The sequence below is a fragment of the Martes martes genome (genome assembly GCF_963455335.1).
Source record: "Martes martes genome assembly, chromosome: 15".
In the NCBI taxonomy this organism is placed as follows: domain Eukaryota; kingdom Metazoa; phylum Chordata; class Mammalia; order Carnivora; family Mustelidae; genus Martes; species Martes martes.
In genome coordinates this window covers 47,035,375-47,052,855 of record NC_137903.1, presented here as the reverse complement: position 1 = coordinate 47,052,855, position 17,481 = coordinate 47,035,375, and the positions used below count along the sequence as shown (strand labels likewise).

At 35.9% G+C, this 17,481-nt stretch overlaps 1 protein-coding gene across 1 annotated transcript in view; it reads left to right on the top strand.

The window, feature by feature from the left end:
* Positions 1 to 17,481, top strand: part of HMCN1 (hemicentin 1) — a 473,045-nt gene that overhangs the window by 353,842 nt on the left and 101,722 nt on the right. The window contains exons 52-57 of the mRNA XM_080824786.1: positions 459 to 604; positions 4,699 to 4,849; positions 6,410 to 6,604; positions 8,348 to 8,461; positions 12,972 to 13,159; positions 15,080 to 15,176. Of these exons, the coding sequence (XP_080680912.1) occupies positions 459 to 604; positions 4,699 to 4,849; positions 6,410 to 6,604; positions 8,348 to 8,461; positions 12,972 to 13,159; positions 15,080 to 15,176 (891 nt within the window). The remainder of the gene's footprint in view (positions 1 to 458; positions 605 to 4,698; positions 4,850 to 6,409; positions 6,605 to 8,347; positions 8,462 to 12,971; positions 13,160 to 15,079; positions 15,177 to 17,481) is intronic.

The following is a 17,481-nucleotide window of genomic DNA, read 5'->3' as shown; positions in this document are numbered from 1 at the left end:
TGACCTATACATAAAAAGCAAAGTGAATATGACCATTAATAGGACCTACATTTCAGGATTTGGGTTTTGGTTTTGTTTTTTAAAAAGAAAGAGCATCTTTCTGATTGTCTTTTGTTCTTTGAATCAATTCCTTTAATGACTGAGAAAATGCATTTTATAGGTCATGCTTGGACTGTTTCTGGGAACCTGGAAAAATGGAAGTAGCTGTTCTGTGAAGGACAATAGCCTCGTTGACATTATTAAAATGATGAAGGGAGAAACCTGTTTTCCTTCACATTCTGTATCTGAGCATTACCATTTCACAAGATGCTAACTTGGGTCCATCATGAAAGGGGAGCATAGCAAACACCTCAGTTATTTCCTTGTTTTCTTAAGTCATCCTTAGTGTGATTTCTATGATATAACACGTATTTTTAAAAAACAGTCTTTAACTCTACAAATATTTGTTTTTTATGCAGTTCCACCCATCATCAATAAAGGGGACCTACTGGGGCCGGGTCTTTCCCCTAAAGAAGTGAAGATCAAAGTGAACAATACCCTGACTTTGGAATGTGAAGCTTATGCAATTCCTTCTGCCTCTCTCAGCTGGTACAAGGATGGACAGGCTAGTCACACATTTTCTCTTTTGCTAATAGTTACTGAAAAACAAAAATGATCAATTAAATTTTAAAAAAGAAAAGAAAAAGGGGCGCCTGGGTGGCTCAGTGGGTTAAAGCCTCTGCCTTCGGCTCAGGTCATGATCCCGGGGTCCTGGGATCGAGCCCCACGTCGGGCTCTCTGCTCCGTGGAGAGCCTGCTTTCTCCTCTCTCTCTGCCTGCCTTTCTGCCTACTTGTGATCTCTGCCTGTCGAATAAATAAATAAAAAATCTTAAAAAAAAAAAAGAAAAAAACACAAACACAAGAAACTCAGAGAATCAATGTCACCTTACAACTAGCACAAAACCGTGCTCCTAGAATAGAAAACTGCAAAGAAACTTGAACCATGTTCAACAATCTTAGCATTATTCCATCACTGGAAAGTTTGAGAGATTATTTTTGTGGACATTAGCAATCATGTATGAAAATCCAACCACCTTCCCATTTGGGGAGAGTTTTTGCATTCTGTGGCTTTATAGAGTAAGCAAACTTTGTAGAGAAGAAACACAGAACAGTGCTAAGCCAGATTAAAATGGTAGGTCTAACATGGGTACTGAATTTATTCAGAATTTTCTCTAAACACCTTTAGTTCTTTTATAAAAGGTAACATGTTTTATATTCCAAGAGGAAGAAAAATAGCTAAATGTGGTGATTAAGTGCCCAATTCAATTAACTGGAGGCAATAAGAAACTTTAAACAAAAGGCACATCCTTCAATTATGTGATCTGAATTTCAGACCATACATCCTTATTTCTCATCTCAACTTATTTTCTTCCGTTCATGTTTTTAAAGATATGTGTAAAAACACACCAAAATAGACTTTTTTTTTTTTTTGGCTGCTGTTAACACTGTGCTTAATACAGATGTAGCATAACTAAGCTGCTATTTGTTCTGTTATACACATAGTCAACCAAATGGCTAATTAAATTCCAGCTGTAGAAGTTCAGGTCAGAGTTATGATTAAGATACAGAAAGATATAGCTTTATTTTTTCAGATCACAGAGATTTTCCAACACTGGCAGCTAGAAAAAAAATAATCATCTCTTATAAAGTAAGCAAGTTTCATCTGGAAGCCATTGCAGAAGGAAAAATATGGAACTCCCACCATGTTCTGTTTACAGTTTCTTTTCTGACTATAAGTACACTTCACTGTACAGCATCGATTCTATATGGTTTGCTTGGAAACAACTAATTTCCATTCTCTTCTGAAATCTTTTTATTTTCTTTTTAATTTTACCTAGATCCTATTTTATTCTTCTTAGTTACTACACATAGACACACATACACACAAACACCCACATACATAAAAATTGGCTAAAGATAGAATTGTGTTAGGAATGAGACAGTTTTGTTTTTTTTTAATATCATAATGAATGGTTAAATTAGTTTCAAATCCAGACTTTGAAATCAATCCAATTATGATGCTTTAGTTAAACTGTTAAATTTTTCAGAGTTTAGGATTGGTTCTCTAAAATGAGTACCCAAACAAAACCTAGTTTTTGTTTATTTTCCATATCCTTTCTTTTGTTATTTCATTCTTCAGATAAGCAGCACTACTTCAGTGAAACAGTGTATTTTGAGAAGAACCCACCAAACATATTGGCCTTGTTACCCACAAAAAGTTTTAATGGAATCTTTGAGTGTTGTTTATTCATGTCCTGAAGTTTTTCTTTTACCATAGAAAATTTAAATTATATTATTTTTATATTAAATGATATAATGTTAATAATGATTTATTAATTACCAAGTGATTTACTAAGCACATACTATTTTCTGGACACTATTTTAGGTGCAGGGGATACAGCTATGAAGGAAACAGACAAATATCTCTCCTCATGTAAAGTTTGGGGAGAAAAAAACTAAACAAACCAGTGCAACATATAATGTGCCAGATGGGATAAATGTTATAGAGAAAACTCGGTTGGGAAGAGGAGTAACAAGCATGGGAGTATGATCTCTTATTTACGTAGGGAAGGCCTCACTGATAAGGGGATATTTGAGCAGAAACTCAAAGAAAATGAAGAAAGCAGACACAGAATACATATTCCAAAGTAGAACATATTCCAAAGTAGAGAGATAGCAGGACAAAGGCCCTGAGGCACTTTGCCTGGAGTGCAGTGATTCATGGGAACACCGAAGTTGTGAGCACAAGATTAATGGGGAGGCAGATCACACTGCCTTGTAGACCAGTTGGCCTGTATTCTGATAGGAAGCTACTGGGAATTTTTGAACACAAGAGTGATAGGATCTGATTTAAGGTTTTAAAAGGATTCCATTGGCTTCTGTATCGAGAGAAGATAGGGAGGATCCAGATATGAATTTATTTCAGTGGTCCAGAAGAAAGATGGTAGTTGCTTGGACAAAGGTGGTAACAGGATGTGAGGGAAAACTGTGAGACAAAGATGAGTGCAAGATTTTGCATGAGAGCAATAGGAGAGTGAGTTTAGATAGATAAGGGTTCTGAGGATTAAGTCCTCAGGGACTCCTACATTTAGAGGTTGTGGGGCAGAGAGTAAGGTGTCCCAAAAGATAAGGGAAAAAAGTTTTTCGAAATGAAGACAAGTGAAACCGTGTTTAATGCCACTGATCAAGTAAAATAAAAACTGAGAATTGACCAGCGAGTATAGAAACATGGATGTTGTTGGTGTCTTTGACAATGGAATTTGGTCAAGTAGAGATGGTAAAATTCTCATTAGAATAGATTCAAGGAAAGATCGAAAGAAACAGCCAGTGTAGCAACCATTTTAAAGCCATGGGTTATAAAATGTAGGAGAAAAATGTGGAGGTAATCTCCATTATAAAGTTTTTATTTTTTATGGGAAAAATTACAGTATATTGTATGCAGATTGAAATCATCCAGCAGAAAGAAATCAACTGCCAATAATACAGGTGTAAGAGGGCATAGTTGCTGGAAGGATAGCCTTGAATAGACCAGAAAATGCTCAAAATGGACAGACTGGCATTAACCAGGGCTAGAGTTTTGCCAGGAGAATAAAGTAAAGGGAAAGAGGGCAAAAGGAGTTGAGCGTTTACACAAGGAGAAATTGTCTTTGGTCAGGAGGAGAGTGAGTGGCAGGGAACAGATTGCAAGGTCTGTGGATTATGGGTCCTCCCATGACACCAGAAAATTACTGGATTTGGGTTGCTAGAGGAAGTGAGTTAGAGAGTGAGGAAGTGGTGGTCAGAGAATGAGAACTTGAAAGTGAGATTATAAAGAGATGTGGCTCTTGGTAATTATAAAGCCAAGGATGACTGGTTGAGTGGCTGACAGAGGATTGGGGACAAAAAAATTAGAGGAGAGGAGGTCAAGGAGCTGAGAACACACAGCATTGGGTAACTGTCTATGTGGGTGTTGAAATCACCAAGAATTATGAGAAAAGTATCATTAGAAGGTATGACAGTAAGCCAGGAGCTAATATCTTCAAGGAATAAGAGGGAACTTAGTGTAAATGGGAGTGTTTATGAGAAATGTCCTAGTAAGTGTAAGTGATGATATTAATAAAATATCATAATACAAATATCTGTAAGTTAATGTACTATTAAATATAGTAATACTTTAAAGCAAACATTGTAATATAAATATCTCTAGGTTAAAATTTTCCACTTATGAAATAATTATGTTTCTGAATGACCAATAGTGATATTTAGATCAAATCAGATGGTTAATACCCTCAATCTTTCATTTAAAAACTCCAGTATTTTCTACAGAATTATAGTACACTATAGGATCAGCTGAAAATAATTTTTTCCAACATGGATAAATAGATGTGATACCTAAGAATGTTTTTTAATCATAGAATATGCATTTATATATTTGGTATATAAACGTACCACCCAGAAATACCCGGCACAGATGTAAAGTATATGAGCAGTATTTTCAATAAATATAAATGTGATTACTCAAAAAAGTTTAATCTAACTAAATTAATTCAATTACTGTTGTCTTATTTCAAATATAATTTTATTTTTATTTATTAAAAATCCTGAAAAGTACAAACTGTATGATGTTTTAGATGATTTATTAGTGCACTTCAAGGTAACATTATTTCATTAAATCACAGCCCCTTAAATCAGACGATCATGTCAATATTGCTGCAAGTGGACACACACTTCAAATAAAGGAGGCTCAGATATCAGATACTGGACGGTATACTTGTGTAGCATCTAATATTGCAGGTGAAGATGAGCTGGATTTTGATGTGAATATACAAGGTAATAAAATGTTGCTTGCATGTAATTCAGCTTATGTGATCTTTCAAAACAATGAAGAAGAGATTTGACTTGGTTTATTTTAAATATCTTTTTTTCTGGTGCCAATAGTAAAAATTCATTATTGAAAACTTGGGTTTAAGAAATTGACAAAGAAAACAATCCATCATTCAGGGTTACTTCGTTTCCTTCTGATATATTTTTGTGAAGTATACTTCATTTGCAAGTTGAGATCACATGATACAGACTTTTCTATTACATTAGCTTTCCTCTAACATTTTATTATGAAGGTATTTTTGATAGTGTTTACCTGGAAGGCAAGAAAGCATAGTAAAATATAGGATTTGAAGTGGTCAGACTTAAAATTAAACGATGATGTAGCTCCTACAGAGTTTTTGAGTTGGGCAAGTTGTCAAAGTATTCTAAGCCTTGGTTTCCTTGCTTTTAAAATTAATGCCTTGTAAAATGTGGTGAGTACTAAATAATATGAAGTATGTAAAACTTGTAGCAAAATATTTAAGAAGTGGTACCTGGTATCAATGTTGTTAATACTGTTACTTTTGTGCTTTTATATATGCTTTTTAAAACATTTTTAATTAATTATTTTTATTAACATATAATGTATTATTTGCCCCAGGAGTACAGGTCTGTGAATCGTCAGGCTTACACATTTCACAGCACTCACCATAGCACATACCCTCCCCAATGTCCATAACCCAACCACCCTCTCCAAATCCCTCTCCCCCCAACAATCCTCAGTTTGTTTTGTGAGATTAAGGCTCTCTTATGTAAAACATTCTTTTTAATAGCTGTGAGTACAGCTTGTAAATACAGCTTTTTAAAATAGCTATAAGTACAACTTTATCGGTTGAGTATTAAAATATATATTTAACAACACTCCTATTGTTGAATGTCTAGGTTGTTTCCAAGTTTTCTCTATTCATGTAATGCTTCACTGAACATCTTTATACATAAAACTTTTGCACATCTGTGGTTTTTCCTAAGTTGCTAATAAAGGAAATTTTAGGTCAAGTGTTAGGTACTTTTTTAAAGATTTTGATGTGCAGGATAATTGCCTTCTAGAAAGTTCATGCTTGTCCCTCAGAAATGTTTGAGAATGTCCTATTGTTTTTGCAAATGGGGTTATTAATCTTGATTACATAACTTCTTTAGCCTTCTTAGAGGCTCAAGACAGATGATTGGCTGATGCTCTCTGTTGAGCCTCTGTTCATCCCTTTATCCATGCATATTAGAGTAGGATCATCCCTGAGAACAGACCTCTTTGTCTTCTAAGTGCTAGGGACCAGGGAGTGCAAAGCATGAAAATGGCATTTTGAGCCCCCATATTTCTTGTTCTTCCACATGCAAACCAGTGCTGACTTCTGTCTACTACCTTTTTTGGCTCAGGGCTAGAGTTGGGAGGCGTATAAGAACTTGAAAATATTTTCACATTGTCTGATTTATTACATTTACTAATCATTCTTGTGAAAATACAGTCAAGATCTTTGTTTAATTAACCCTAACATTCACACGTGTCTAAAATGTCCTATCTTTCCTCCATAGTTCCTCCAAGTTTTCAGAAACTTTGGGAAATAGGAAACATGCTGGATACCGGCAGGAGTGGTGAAGCCAAGGATGTAATCATCAACAATCCAATTTCTCTTTACTGTGAAACAAATGCTGCTCCTCCTCCTACACTGACATGGTACAAAGATGGCCGTCCTCTGACCTCAAGTGATAGAGTGTTGATTCTACCAGGTAAAGATCGCTATGAACAGGGTGAAAATCTGAGTCTCTGCCAAGTGTGTTTCTCCTCATTTATTACACCAGTTGAATTGATCAGCTTTCTGGCCCTGTAATGTAACTGACACAGGCTGCCATATTGTCAGTGGTTTCTGTGTAGCTTCAAGAGCCAGGAGAGTCTAGGCTAATTTGACAATAGCTGGAATACCTTAGGTAATTTCCAGTTCCACTATAGGATCGTTCTATCAACTTAAGAAGTCCTTTGGCTGGGCACCTGGTGGTTCAGCTGGTTGAGTGACTGCCTTCAGCTCAAGTCATGATCCCGGAGTCCCAGGATCGAGTCCCGCATTGGGCTCCCTGCTCAGCGGGGAGTCTGCTTCTCCCTTTGACCCTCTCCCTTCTCGTGCTCTATCTCACTCTCTCTCTCCCTTGCTCTTTCTCTCTCACTCAAATGGATAAATAAAATCTTTAAAAAAAAAAAAAAAAGAACTCCTTTGGCTTCCATGAAGCTCCATTTCTCTAATAGTGTGATGAGATCATCAATTTGATTTCTACACATTGTTAATGATAGATTCTAAAATATATTTGCAAAAAGCTACTATTCACTTTATTAAATAAATTTATCATAAATCAATAGTTATGATTATTAGTTTCAAATATTTTAGTTGTCACATGGTTTATTGGTAGAAAAGGATGATTAAATTATTGTAGAATCATAATCTTTTCAAGGCTTCTATTTAATTTTAACAAATACCAAATAAACTTGTCAAAATTTACCAAGTTATACACCTAAGGTCAGCATATTTCATGATGTGTAGATTTGATATCAACTAAATACAAGATATCTTGAAAAAATTTTTAAAAAGTGACTAAATACACATGACAGCTAAATGTTGTGATATGTGATCCAAAATTGGATCTAGGCTTGGGGGAAAATATTTATAAAAGATTCTAATAATAATGAAATTTGAATATGGATTATGAATTCATTAGTAGTTATGCATTGATTTAAAATTTCCTGATTTTGATCACTATACTATAGTTATGTAAGGGATTATTCTTGTCCTTATTAAATACAGATTTATGAATATTTAGGGGTAAAGGGGCACCATGTTTCCAACTTTCTCTTAAACAGTTCAGAAAAAATTTTTATATACAAATAAATATGTAAATATATATAAGATAAAACAAGGTAATATATATATAAGAGATAAAACAAGTGGAGTGAAATATAAATAATTGATAAACAGATGAAAATTTTTATACAGTTATTGAAACTTTGAATTTGAAATTATATCAATGTGAAAAATTTTTTAAATATTCAGAGTTATTCTTTTAAAATCATATGTATAATAATATACTTTATACCTTTTGCATCCCTGGCTACTGCTTTCTCAAACCTATACCTGCATCAAGCATTGTAAACTTCTTTTACATGTATTCAAAACTGTAAAATCAAGAAGTCACTGCATAGTAACATTCCCCCATGGAATATGATGATAGGCATGGAGCAATATTACCCTCTTGTGAAAAATCTACACAAGCTATTTATCTCTCAGGAGATCTGATTCATATATTGGACCACTTTTCAATAACATAGTGTTTGTTATACAAATGGTATGTGGGATTAAAACTGAACCATTAGATGAAATAAGAACCCTGAAAGAAAATGTAAGGAAGTCATTAGACCTGAAAAATTCATCTCTGTTTACAACCAGTAGGATTTAGAGAAGTAATCATATGGGGATATATTTTCAGGAGGGCGAGTGTTGCAGATTCCCCGGGCCAAAGTAGAAGATGCGGGTCGATATATGTGTGTGGCTGTGAACGAAGCTGGAGAAGATTCCCTTCAATATGACGTTCGTGTACTCTGTGAGTCTTTCTTTTCTTTGTCAAGCATTCTTTCACTCAAAAAAATTTTTTGAGGAACTCATGTTTGCAAGATATTGCATTAGCACTTTTAAGGTATAAAGATAATCAGAAAGTGATAGTTCTACTGAGGGATTAATCATCTTATGCAAATTGAGAACACATTAGATAGGACTCTTGAAATATCAGATAACAAACTGGCTTAAACTAAAAAAAAGAGAATCCATTGACTCATGAACCTTGAGGCCCAGGGTAAGCTGGCTACAGTCATACCTGACTTCTGTGGCTCAAAGAGGCCAAGCAGACTTAACCTTCCTCTTTCTCTTGGTTTCTTCTCTATTATTAGCATCACTCTCAGATGGGGGATCCCCTGGAATGACAAGTTGGTCCACAGTGGCTCTTGTCTTACATCCTTCTAATTTCATATGCAAATAAAAGCTTTTTTTTACTACTTAAAACTGAAGTCCTAGATTGGATTTTCATGGCTTTAATTGGCCAAGCATGAACCACAGTTCTATCCCTGAACCAATTATAGAAGCTAAGTGGCCTGTTTTAAGGCCTAGTTTCTGTGCCTACACTTAGACCACGTTGTTCTCTGAATGCATGAACTGAGAGTGGAAGAAGTATGGTACCTTTAAGGGAAAAGAGAGGTGATGTTGCTGGAAGCTGAAACAAGTAGTTGCCTCCATTAGAAGAGATTGATCTAGAGAAGTAGCGGTGGGAATATATAGGAATCAATCAGCATGAAAGTGTTTCCAGAGGAAGTTATAAAGTAATATAGAAATATTAGGTACTTGTCTCAGAGCATGAGATGACACTGAGATTTTTATTCTGAGTGATTAAGAAAATGGTGGCAAGAATAAAAAAAAAAAAGAAGAAGACCTAGGAAAACATTATTTGGGGAAAAGGAAGTCAATTTTATTCTGGACATGTTGAATTTAGCATGTTACAAGATACTTAGGGATGATATTGAAGGGGCCATTGAAAATCAAGAGCTTAAACACAGGAAAGAGGCTGAATTAAGAATGTAGATTTGAGAGTTATCCACAAATATTCAAGGGCATGAGATTTCCAACAGCAAGGATTATAGATAAAATAGAAAACCAACAAGTTCATGGAGGGATCATTAACAAGTAGGAGAAAGGAAAAGGAATACAGAGTTAGAGGAGAAACAATCTGAGAAGTTCATGAAAAGCAGTAAACTACGTACTATTCCATGTCAAAGAATCCAAAGCATGGAAAAAGCTATCAAGAGGTGGATCTAGTATTGGATGCTAAAGCAAATTTAAGAAAATAAAAACTGCAATGTCCATTTGGCTTAAAAACTGAGAAATCATTGATAAAATCCAGAAGATCAATTTAGATACTATGGTGTGGTTCAAAGCCACAGGACAAAAGGATAAATCTGGAACAACTAATCAGAAAGAAAAGGAAACACATATAAAGTACTCTTAAGATATTTTTCAGAGGGGGGTGCCTGGGTGGCTCAGTGGTTTAAAGCCTCTGCCTTCGGCTCAGGTCATGATCCTAGGGTCCTGGTATCGAGCCCCACCTCAGGCTCTCTGCTCATCAGGCTCTTTGCTCATTGGGGAGCCTGTTTCCTCTTCTCTCTCTGCGTGCTTGTGATCTCTGTCTGTCAAATAAATAAATAAAATCTTTAAAAAAGAAAAAAGATATTTTGCAGAGGACAGAAGAGATGGAGTAGAGTTTTAGGACAGACAGCTTGTTTGAGGAAACATATTTAAGAAAGACTTGAGCTTGCTTAGAGACCAAAGAAAATGATCCAATAGAAAGGGACAAATTAAATTTTCAAGTGGGAGGGGTGGGGGGAATGGGAGAGATACAGGAATTCATGGATCCAGGTCTTAGAACAGGTGAAAAATGCAATCAAAGAACCAAGAGGGGTTAATTAGCCTTTCGTGGAAATGAATTACCAGTCATCAAAATGGTTAGGAGGGAAATATGGAAATGCATATCAAATGTATCTTAGTCCTTTTCGTTTAGTATGAGAGCAAGACAAACAGTGGCGGGGTGGTTGGGCCTGTGAAAAACAGACAAGTTTAGTGATCACCATCATGGAGGATGTGACAGATAGTCAGCTGTTGAAGTTGGAGCCATTTGGCTCAGTTTTTCCTTCCTGAAGCCACCCTTCCTTCTATAGCATTCCTAGTAACCAGGAGGGGCAGAGGTAGAAAAAATAGTGTCCTCCATCTGGGTGGGGCGGGGTTGTGCCACAAGGTATATAGTGTGGAAGTGCTGGATGGTGAAAGACCACAGAATGTGCAGCAAGACAGTCACTGAAATGACCCCTGTGAAGTCTGGGCAGGGTGAGAGGAAAAGTGATGGAAGGAGGCTGATGGGCTGATTGTAAGTGGGGAAGGAGTAGAAGGGCTAGAGTTGTCAGTGCAAACAAAGAGCAGCTTATGAAGGAAACCTGAAAAGAGGTAGAAGAAAGAAAACACTAGAGTTCAAAACTCATATATTTGACAATTATCTATTGATTACTAAACTATGGACCAGGAACCTGTGCTAGGCACTGAGGATACAGCAGTGACTACAGTAGACATGAGTTCTTCCTCAAGGAGCTTATAACTTGCCAAAGAAAGAGGTGTTCATGTTGAATGGTCCAAGGTATGGCTGTGTAGGGCTGACAGACATGGAGTAGAGATGAAACTAATCAGAGTGGGATGGGGCATCAACATAGATTTTAAAGTCTATAAGATAGTGATAAGGAGAAGAAAAAGGGAAGAGAAGATGATTAATTAACTAATTAACAGTGCTAACATCACCAAGAACAGTGGACTATCCTTAGACCACCTGACTTAATTTGACTTAAGTTTGGAAATAGTTTAGTTTAGGCCAAAGTAGAAGGATCTGATAAAGAAGCAAGATAATATGGTTTGAGAGGGACTGGGAATCAATTAAATTGAAATGAGACTTAGGGATTGGGTAGTTAAGGGTAGTTGTTCATCCCTTCAGGCCATTTTAATTAAGAGGAAGTTGGAAAGCATGTTAGAGATGAGTTTAGAGAGGTGGAACAAAACAAGAAAAATGATCTGGGCCCCAAAATCTGTCTACATTAGGTATGTTTCACAATGTTTGATGCTCACCTCCTACATGCTACTCCACCATTTTCTACTGAGAATAATTCTGAGTGGCATAAGCCCACTGATGGGGCATGGCAGCGGGAGGGTGGGTCAGACCAAAGAGCTTTGGTGGGGGCCTATACAGGTCAGATCTTGGACCTGTAGACCACCTCCTGTTCCCTCCTAATAGTTCAGTTCCAGGCACAAGTTGAGGAAAACATTGAATCTTTACGTTCCAACATTTCATTTGATGAGATTTCATGGTATTGAGGTTAGTGATAGGCTCATTTAATCTGAAGTTCAAGTTTATTATCTACAATCTACAGTTCGAGTTATATTTTATGTTACCTAGAGTATAGTAAAAATCATGTGACCCTGACTGTGAAAATTTGTATCTAAAATAACATTGAAATTCTGTTATGTACCTTGTAGCCTTGATTATTTTCTTTACAAACTTCCAGCTTAGTTTCCGAAAGACCCAAATACCATAGGACTGCATGTACATTAATATATGGTCTTTGCTGATTGCTAAAGATATGGTACATTTTAAGAGAGTGAAACAGAATAGCTAAGCTTTCCAAATAAAATAAAATGATTATTCACTTTGAAAATGAATTTCTACATTGATAACAGCAGCCAACACATATGTTTCTAGTTTGTGTAACATTTCCATTTTTTTTTAATTTTATGGATAATATGTGATTTTTCATAACTGACTAGTCTAACATAAGATAGATATGTACCTGGATTCTATGGTACCGTTTTAAATGAAAATGAATATGTGTAGAAAAATCTAGAATGTGACTTCTCAAACATAAGGATACATAAGGATCTTCTGTTCAAACACAAATTTCTTGGGCCCTCTAGAGATGCCCATTGAGGAGATCTGAGTGGGCCCCAAAATTTGCATCTCTAAACAGGTTCCCAGGTGATGCTGATACCACTGATACTGGGGCTGGGGAAACACATTTAAGCAGCCCAGACAATTCCCTTGCAAATGAGACCAAAGCTGTACATTCCAAATATACTCTAAAGATGGGATTTATCTGGCTTGTCTAGATGACCAAGTAGACTTAAATATTCATTCATGCAAATGCTACTTAGACATATGCTTGAAAACCCAGAAGACATAGTTCAAGGAGCTGAGAGAGAAGCAAGGTCAGATACATTGGGAAGGGTTAGGGATTGAGCTAAATGGGAATGAAAACTGTAGAAGGGGTTAGTTCAGGGTAGGTAAACCCAAATTCACACAATTTTTATCACGACCCCAATTAATTAGTATAAAATGTGATTCAACAGTCTTGGTTTCGTCTTCATCTTTGCTCTTCTATTATCATCCCATGCTTTTTAAAGCTGTTAGAAAAGTAGAATAATTAAGAAGAGACCTTATTTCCTGTCATTATCTCTTTGTTGCAATCATCTATTAGTGCCTCCAGTTATTAAGGGAGCAAATAGTGATCTCCCTGAAGAAGTCACCGTGCTGGTGAATAAGAGCACACTGATGGAGTGTTTATCCAGTGGCAATCCGGCACCAAGGAGTTCCTGGCAAAAGGATGGGCAACCTTTGCAAGAAGATGGGCATCATAAGTTCCTATCTAATGGAAGAATTCTGCAGGTAAAAGTAAAAAAATCTTATTTTAAAATAGCTATTTGACTTTGTATTTCCTAAGTCGTTTTTACTTTAAAAAGTAATTTTTATTGGTTTATAAATATTATATTTGTAAAAATAACTAACTGTAAGAAGAATATAAAATTCTTTATTTTATTCCCCCTACCAGAGGTGACCACTGTTTTGTTTTGTTTTAAAGTTTTTATTTAAATTCCAGTTAGTTGACAGACAGTGTTATATTAGTTTTGGGTGTGCAATAGAGTGATTCAACACTTCCATACATCAGCCAGTGCTCATCACAAGTGCACACCTTAATCCCCATCATCAGTTTCACCCATCCCCCCACCACCCCTCCTTCTGGTAACCATCAGTTTATTCTCTATAGTTAAGAGTCTGTTTCTTGGTTTGCCTCTGTCTTTTTTCCACTATGATCATTTGTATTGTTTCTTAAATTCCACATATGAGTGAAATCATAGGGCATTTGTCTTTCAGAGGTGACCACTGCTAACATTTCTGTGTGAATTCTTATAAAAATTGTGCATTCAACACATGCACACTAAATTTGCTACAAGATGTCCTTTGGGATAGAAGCCACATTATAATTAGTATAATCCTTTCCACTGCATAGTTCTGATGGTAAAATCCTAGGTGGCATTGGGTTCGCTGCAGATTAAAACTTCCCCTGTATTACTAAAGAATTGATAATAAATAATGGAAACCACATAAATATCCTGAATTGTTGTTCACTAATGACCATGTCTATATTTTTTTCTTCAATGTCATAAGAGAAGACATTTATTTATAGAATAAATTTATAGAAAGACATTTATTTATAGAAATAACACCAACTCTTTTGTTAGGACACAATTTAATAGCGTATTTTTTGACCACATAAGTGATATTCTGTGAACCCAAAAATCTAAGCGCAACAGATGTATCCAACACAGGACATACTTATGGTATGTTCCTGTCTTTAAAAAACACAGACACACAGACACACACACACACACACACACACACACAAACCAGCTTTAGTGCCTATAAATAACCTTGAATTCTCAAAGTATCTTCTAAACATTGTGATTGTATCTATTAGATGCCCTACAACCTCTATCAAAATATTTAAATGTTTCTGTGTCTTAGGCCAAAAGATATATAGATGGATAGAAATTTCTGCCTAATGAAATAAATATAAATGCTATTATTAGCTAATTACTGCTGCATAAAGTACTCCAAGACAATAACCTAAAACAATAAGCATTTATTTAGTTCATAAGTCTTCTAGCTGGCTGGGTAATTCTTCTGGTCTCAAGTGTGTCTGCATGCTGTGAATTGAGTGAGTGGTCCGCTGGTCTTGGCTGGGCTCTTGGCACATATCCAGGCCTCTGTCGTAGTAACTGAGCTGATTTTGACCCCCTGTGATTCTCTTACCTTCTAACAGGCTAGTCCTGGCTTTCTCACATGGTGGTAGCTGAGTTCCAAAAGAGTGAGGAAAGTCACTAGACCTCTTCAGGCTTGGGTTTGAAATGGCACACACTGTCACTTTTCATAGCATTGTGCGGGTCAGAGCCAACACAAGACCAACGTGAATTCTGCATCTTACTCCACCTCTGAAATGCAAGGAGCTTCAAAGTCATGTTGCCAGGGGTGTGATAGGGAAGAGGAAAAATAATTGGGGAAATTTTTGTAGTCAGCATTTAACAAATATGTTTAAAATTACCTTTTCTGATTGGAAATCTTTATAAATATTTGACCTGACCCAAAAAAGCTAGCATCAGCATTATTATATACAGAAATTGCTTTGTCTTGTGTTCATCTGGTACTAACCAGAAAGAATATGTGTTGTTTAGTCTGAAATGTAATGCTCATTATGAAAAGTTGCTTTATTAAAAATTTCAGTTGGAATTTCTTCATTTTTCCCCTTAGATTCTAAACACTCAAATAACAGATATCGGCAGGTATGTGTGTATTGCTGAGAACACAGCTGGAAGTGCCAAAAAATATTTTAACCTCAATGTTCATGGTAAGAGCTCAGTTCCAATAACATTTCTTAGAGCATGCTTGAAAAAGCAGGAAAACTGTGTTTTAGATTATGGAGACTTATTTTGTACTTTTAACTTGAACAATGTGTGCAGCCTGCATTTTTTCAATATCCTGTCTTTCTTCTCATCATATAGTAGGATTGTAAAGTACAAATCTTCTAGGAAGCCTTTTTTTTTAAAATTAATTAATTTATTTATTTTTTAATTTTCAGCGTATCAGTATTCATTGTTTTTGCACCACACCCAGTGCTCCATGCAATACATGGCCTCCCTAATACCCATTACCTGGTTCCCTCAACCTCCTATCCCCGGTCCCTTCAAAACCCTCAGGTTGTTTTTCAGAGTCCGTAGTCTCTCATGGTTCACTTCCCCTTCCAATTTCCCTCAACTCCCTTCTCCTCTCCATCTCCCATGTCCTCCATGTTATTTGTTATGCTCCACAAATAAGTGAAACCATATGATAATTGAAGCCTGTTTTTATATTATTTCAGTTCCTCAGGAGAGAGTAGTTACTGCTACATATCTGAAAATGAAAAAAAAATCAAAATTTCAAATCCCCCAAATTATATGTTTATGTAAAGTTAGAAACAAGTATAGTTCTTTTACTCATAAAAACTTACCCAGTAATCTTGATTGGAACCAGTTTCTGTCCTCAAAGGTAGAATTCATGTCAAGTTACATCCTCTAGTACCATTAGGTATACTCCCTGGAGAAGAAAAAGTCATTTTTGGAGTTTAATAATTCCTAAAAACTACCACTACACCTAATTCATTCATCAAACTAAGTTCTTGATATATGGTAGACACTGCATGAATCCTAATTTTTTGCTAAAATGCTGTTGAGATACTATTTAGGTAAATGTAGGGAGAAAAAATGCACCTGGATGTCTACCACAAATGACTAGTTTTAGTTTTGTGATACACGTCTGTTTTGAAAATACTAAATCAGAAATGGGGAACAATCATTATAAAAGACTCCCTTTACATGTGGGATACACATCCAAAATTCTGGCTCATTTTGGAAATAGCTGAAATACGACATCTCATGAAAAATTTCTCCCTTCAAAAGACTTATTTAGTATCAAGAATATCCTTTTTTGGTATGATATGCAGGGAGTAATGGTGCCCAGCAATGTCTGGTGTTTGTGGAACAGACATTTGAAACATTTTTATCTTTGTATTCCCTGTGATAGTAAGAGATTTTGCCTTTTTCATGTTTTGGTTTTGTTTTTGATGTTGTTTTAAGACCTCAGTCTTAATATAATAGAATGTTACATCAATTGCACTCCTTAGTTCATGTCTCACTATCATAATTGGCCTGAACAAGACCCATCTTTACTTTCATTTATTAAAATATTCATTCATGTAATCATTCATTTTTATGCCCATTTCTTGCTCCTGTTCCCCCTCTCCTTTCATAGGAAACCATTCAAATGGTATAATATCTTCAAGTCTTTTTAAATGAGTAAGTCTGACCAAACCAGAAGCAGTGTTTTATGAATTCTCAGGAAGAAATAAACAAGTGTGATGATCATGAGAGCACACATTCTAATCTGTAAAGTGCAGTAGAATACATGTTGAAAATAAAAGTGTTGAATATTTTTTCTGACCCAAGGCAGACTTAATTTTTCCTCTATTATGTGATCAAAAGCCCCGGTTTAGGAAGTCTGTAAGTTGCCTTGTATTAGTTTATCTTTATATGTCCCTATCTTCACCCCCATCCTATAACTTTATTATAGATGTTGTAGGGAAATGGTCATTTCTTACAGATCTTGGTCTCCCTGGACCCATCTACAGTCACAGTTGTCGCTAAATAAATATTTGGGGTTTTTTCATATCAGTTGCCTCTTCCTAAAGTACAGCAAAAACACCTCTACCTCTCCAGGTAGATGGAGGAACCACTTGAGTTTACCCTTAAGGACTGGAGTTAGGAGGGAGTTTCCTCATTCACAGGTTAACTCCCAACTGAGGTCAGGGACCATACTTACATATTAGAAAATTCATTTTAGGGAGAAATAATTTCAGTTGTTTTCCCTTGAAATCATACTGTTCCTTATCTCCCGTTACAAGTGCTTGCTTCTTTTGGACTCTGACCTTCAGTCTGCCGGCCGGTGGGTTTTCAGCTCTCTTGTCTTCACTCTCCTTCACATCCAGCTTAATTTATCACGGAACAACATTTCAACACCTCTCTTTGTCTTCTTATTGGTCTTGCTCAGTAAAAGTTCTGCTCTGCATCTAAAGACACAACATATTGTCCACTCAATCCCTACTAGGTATCAAGTTTTTT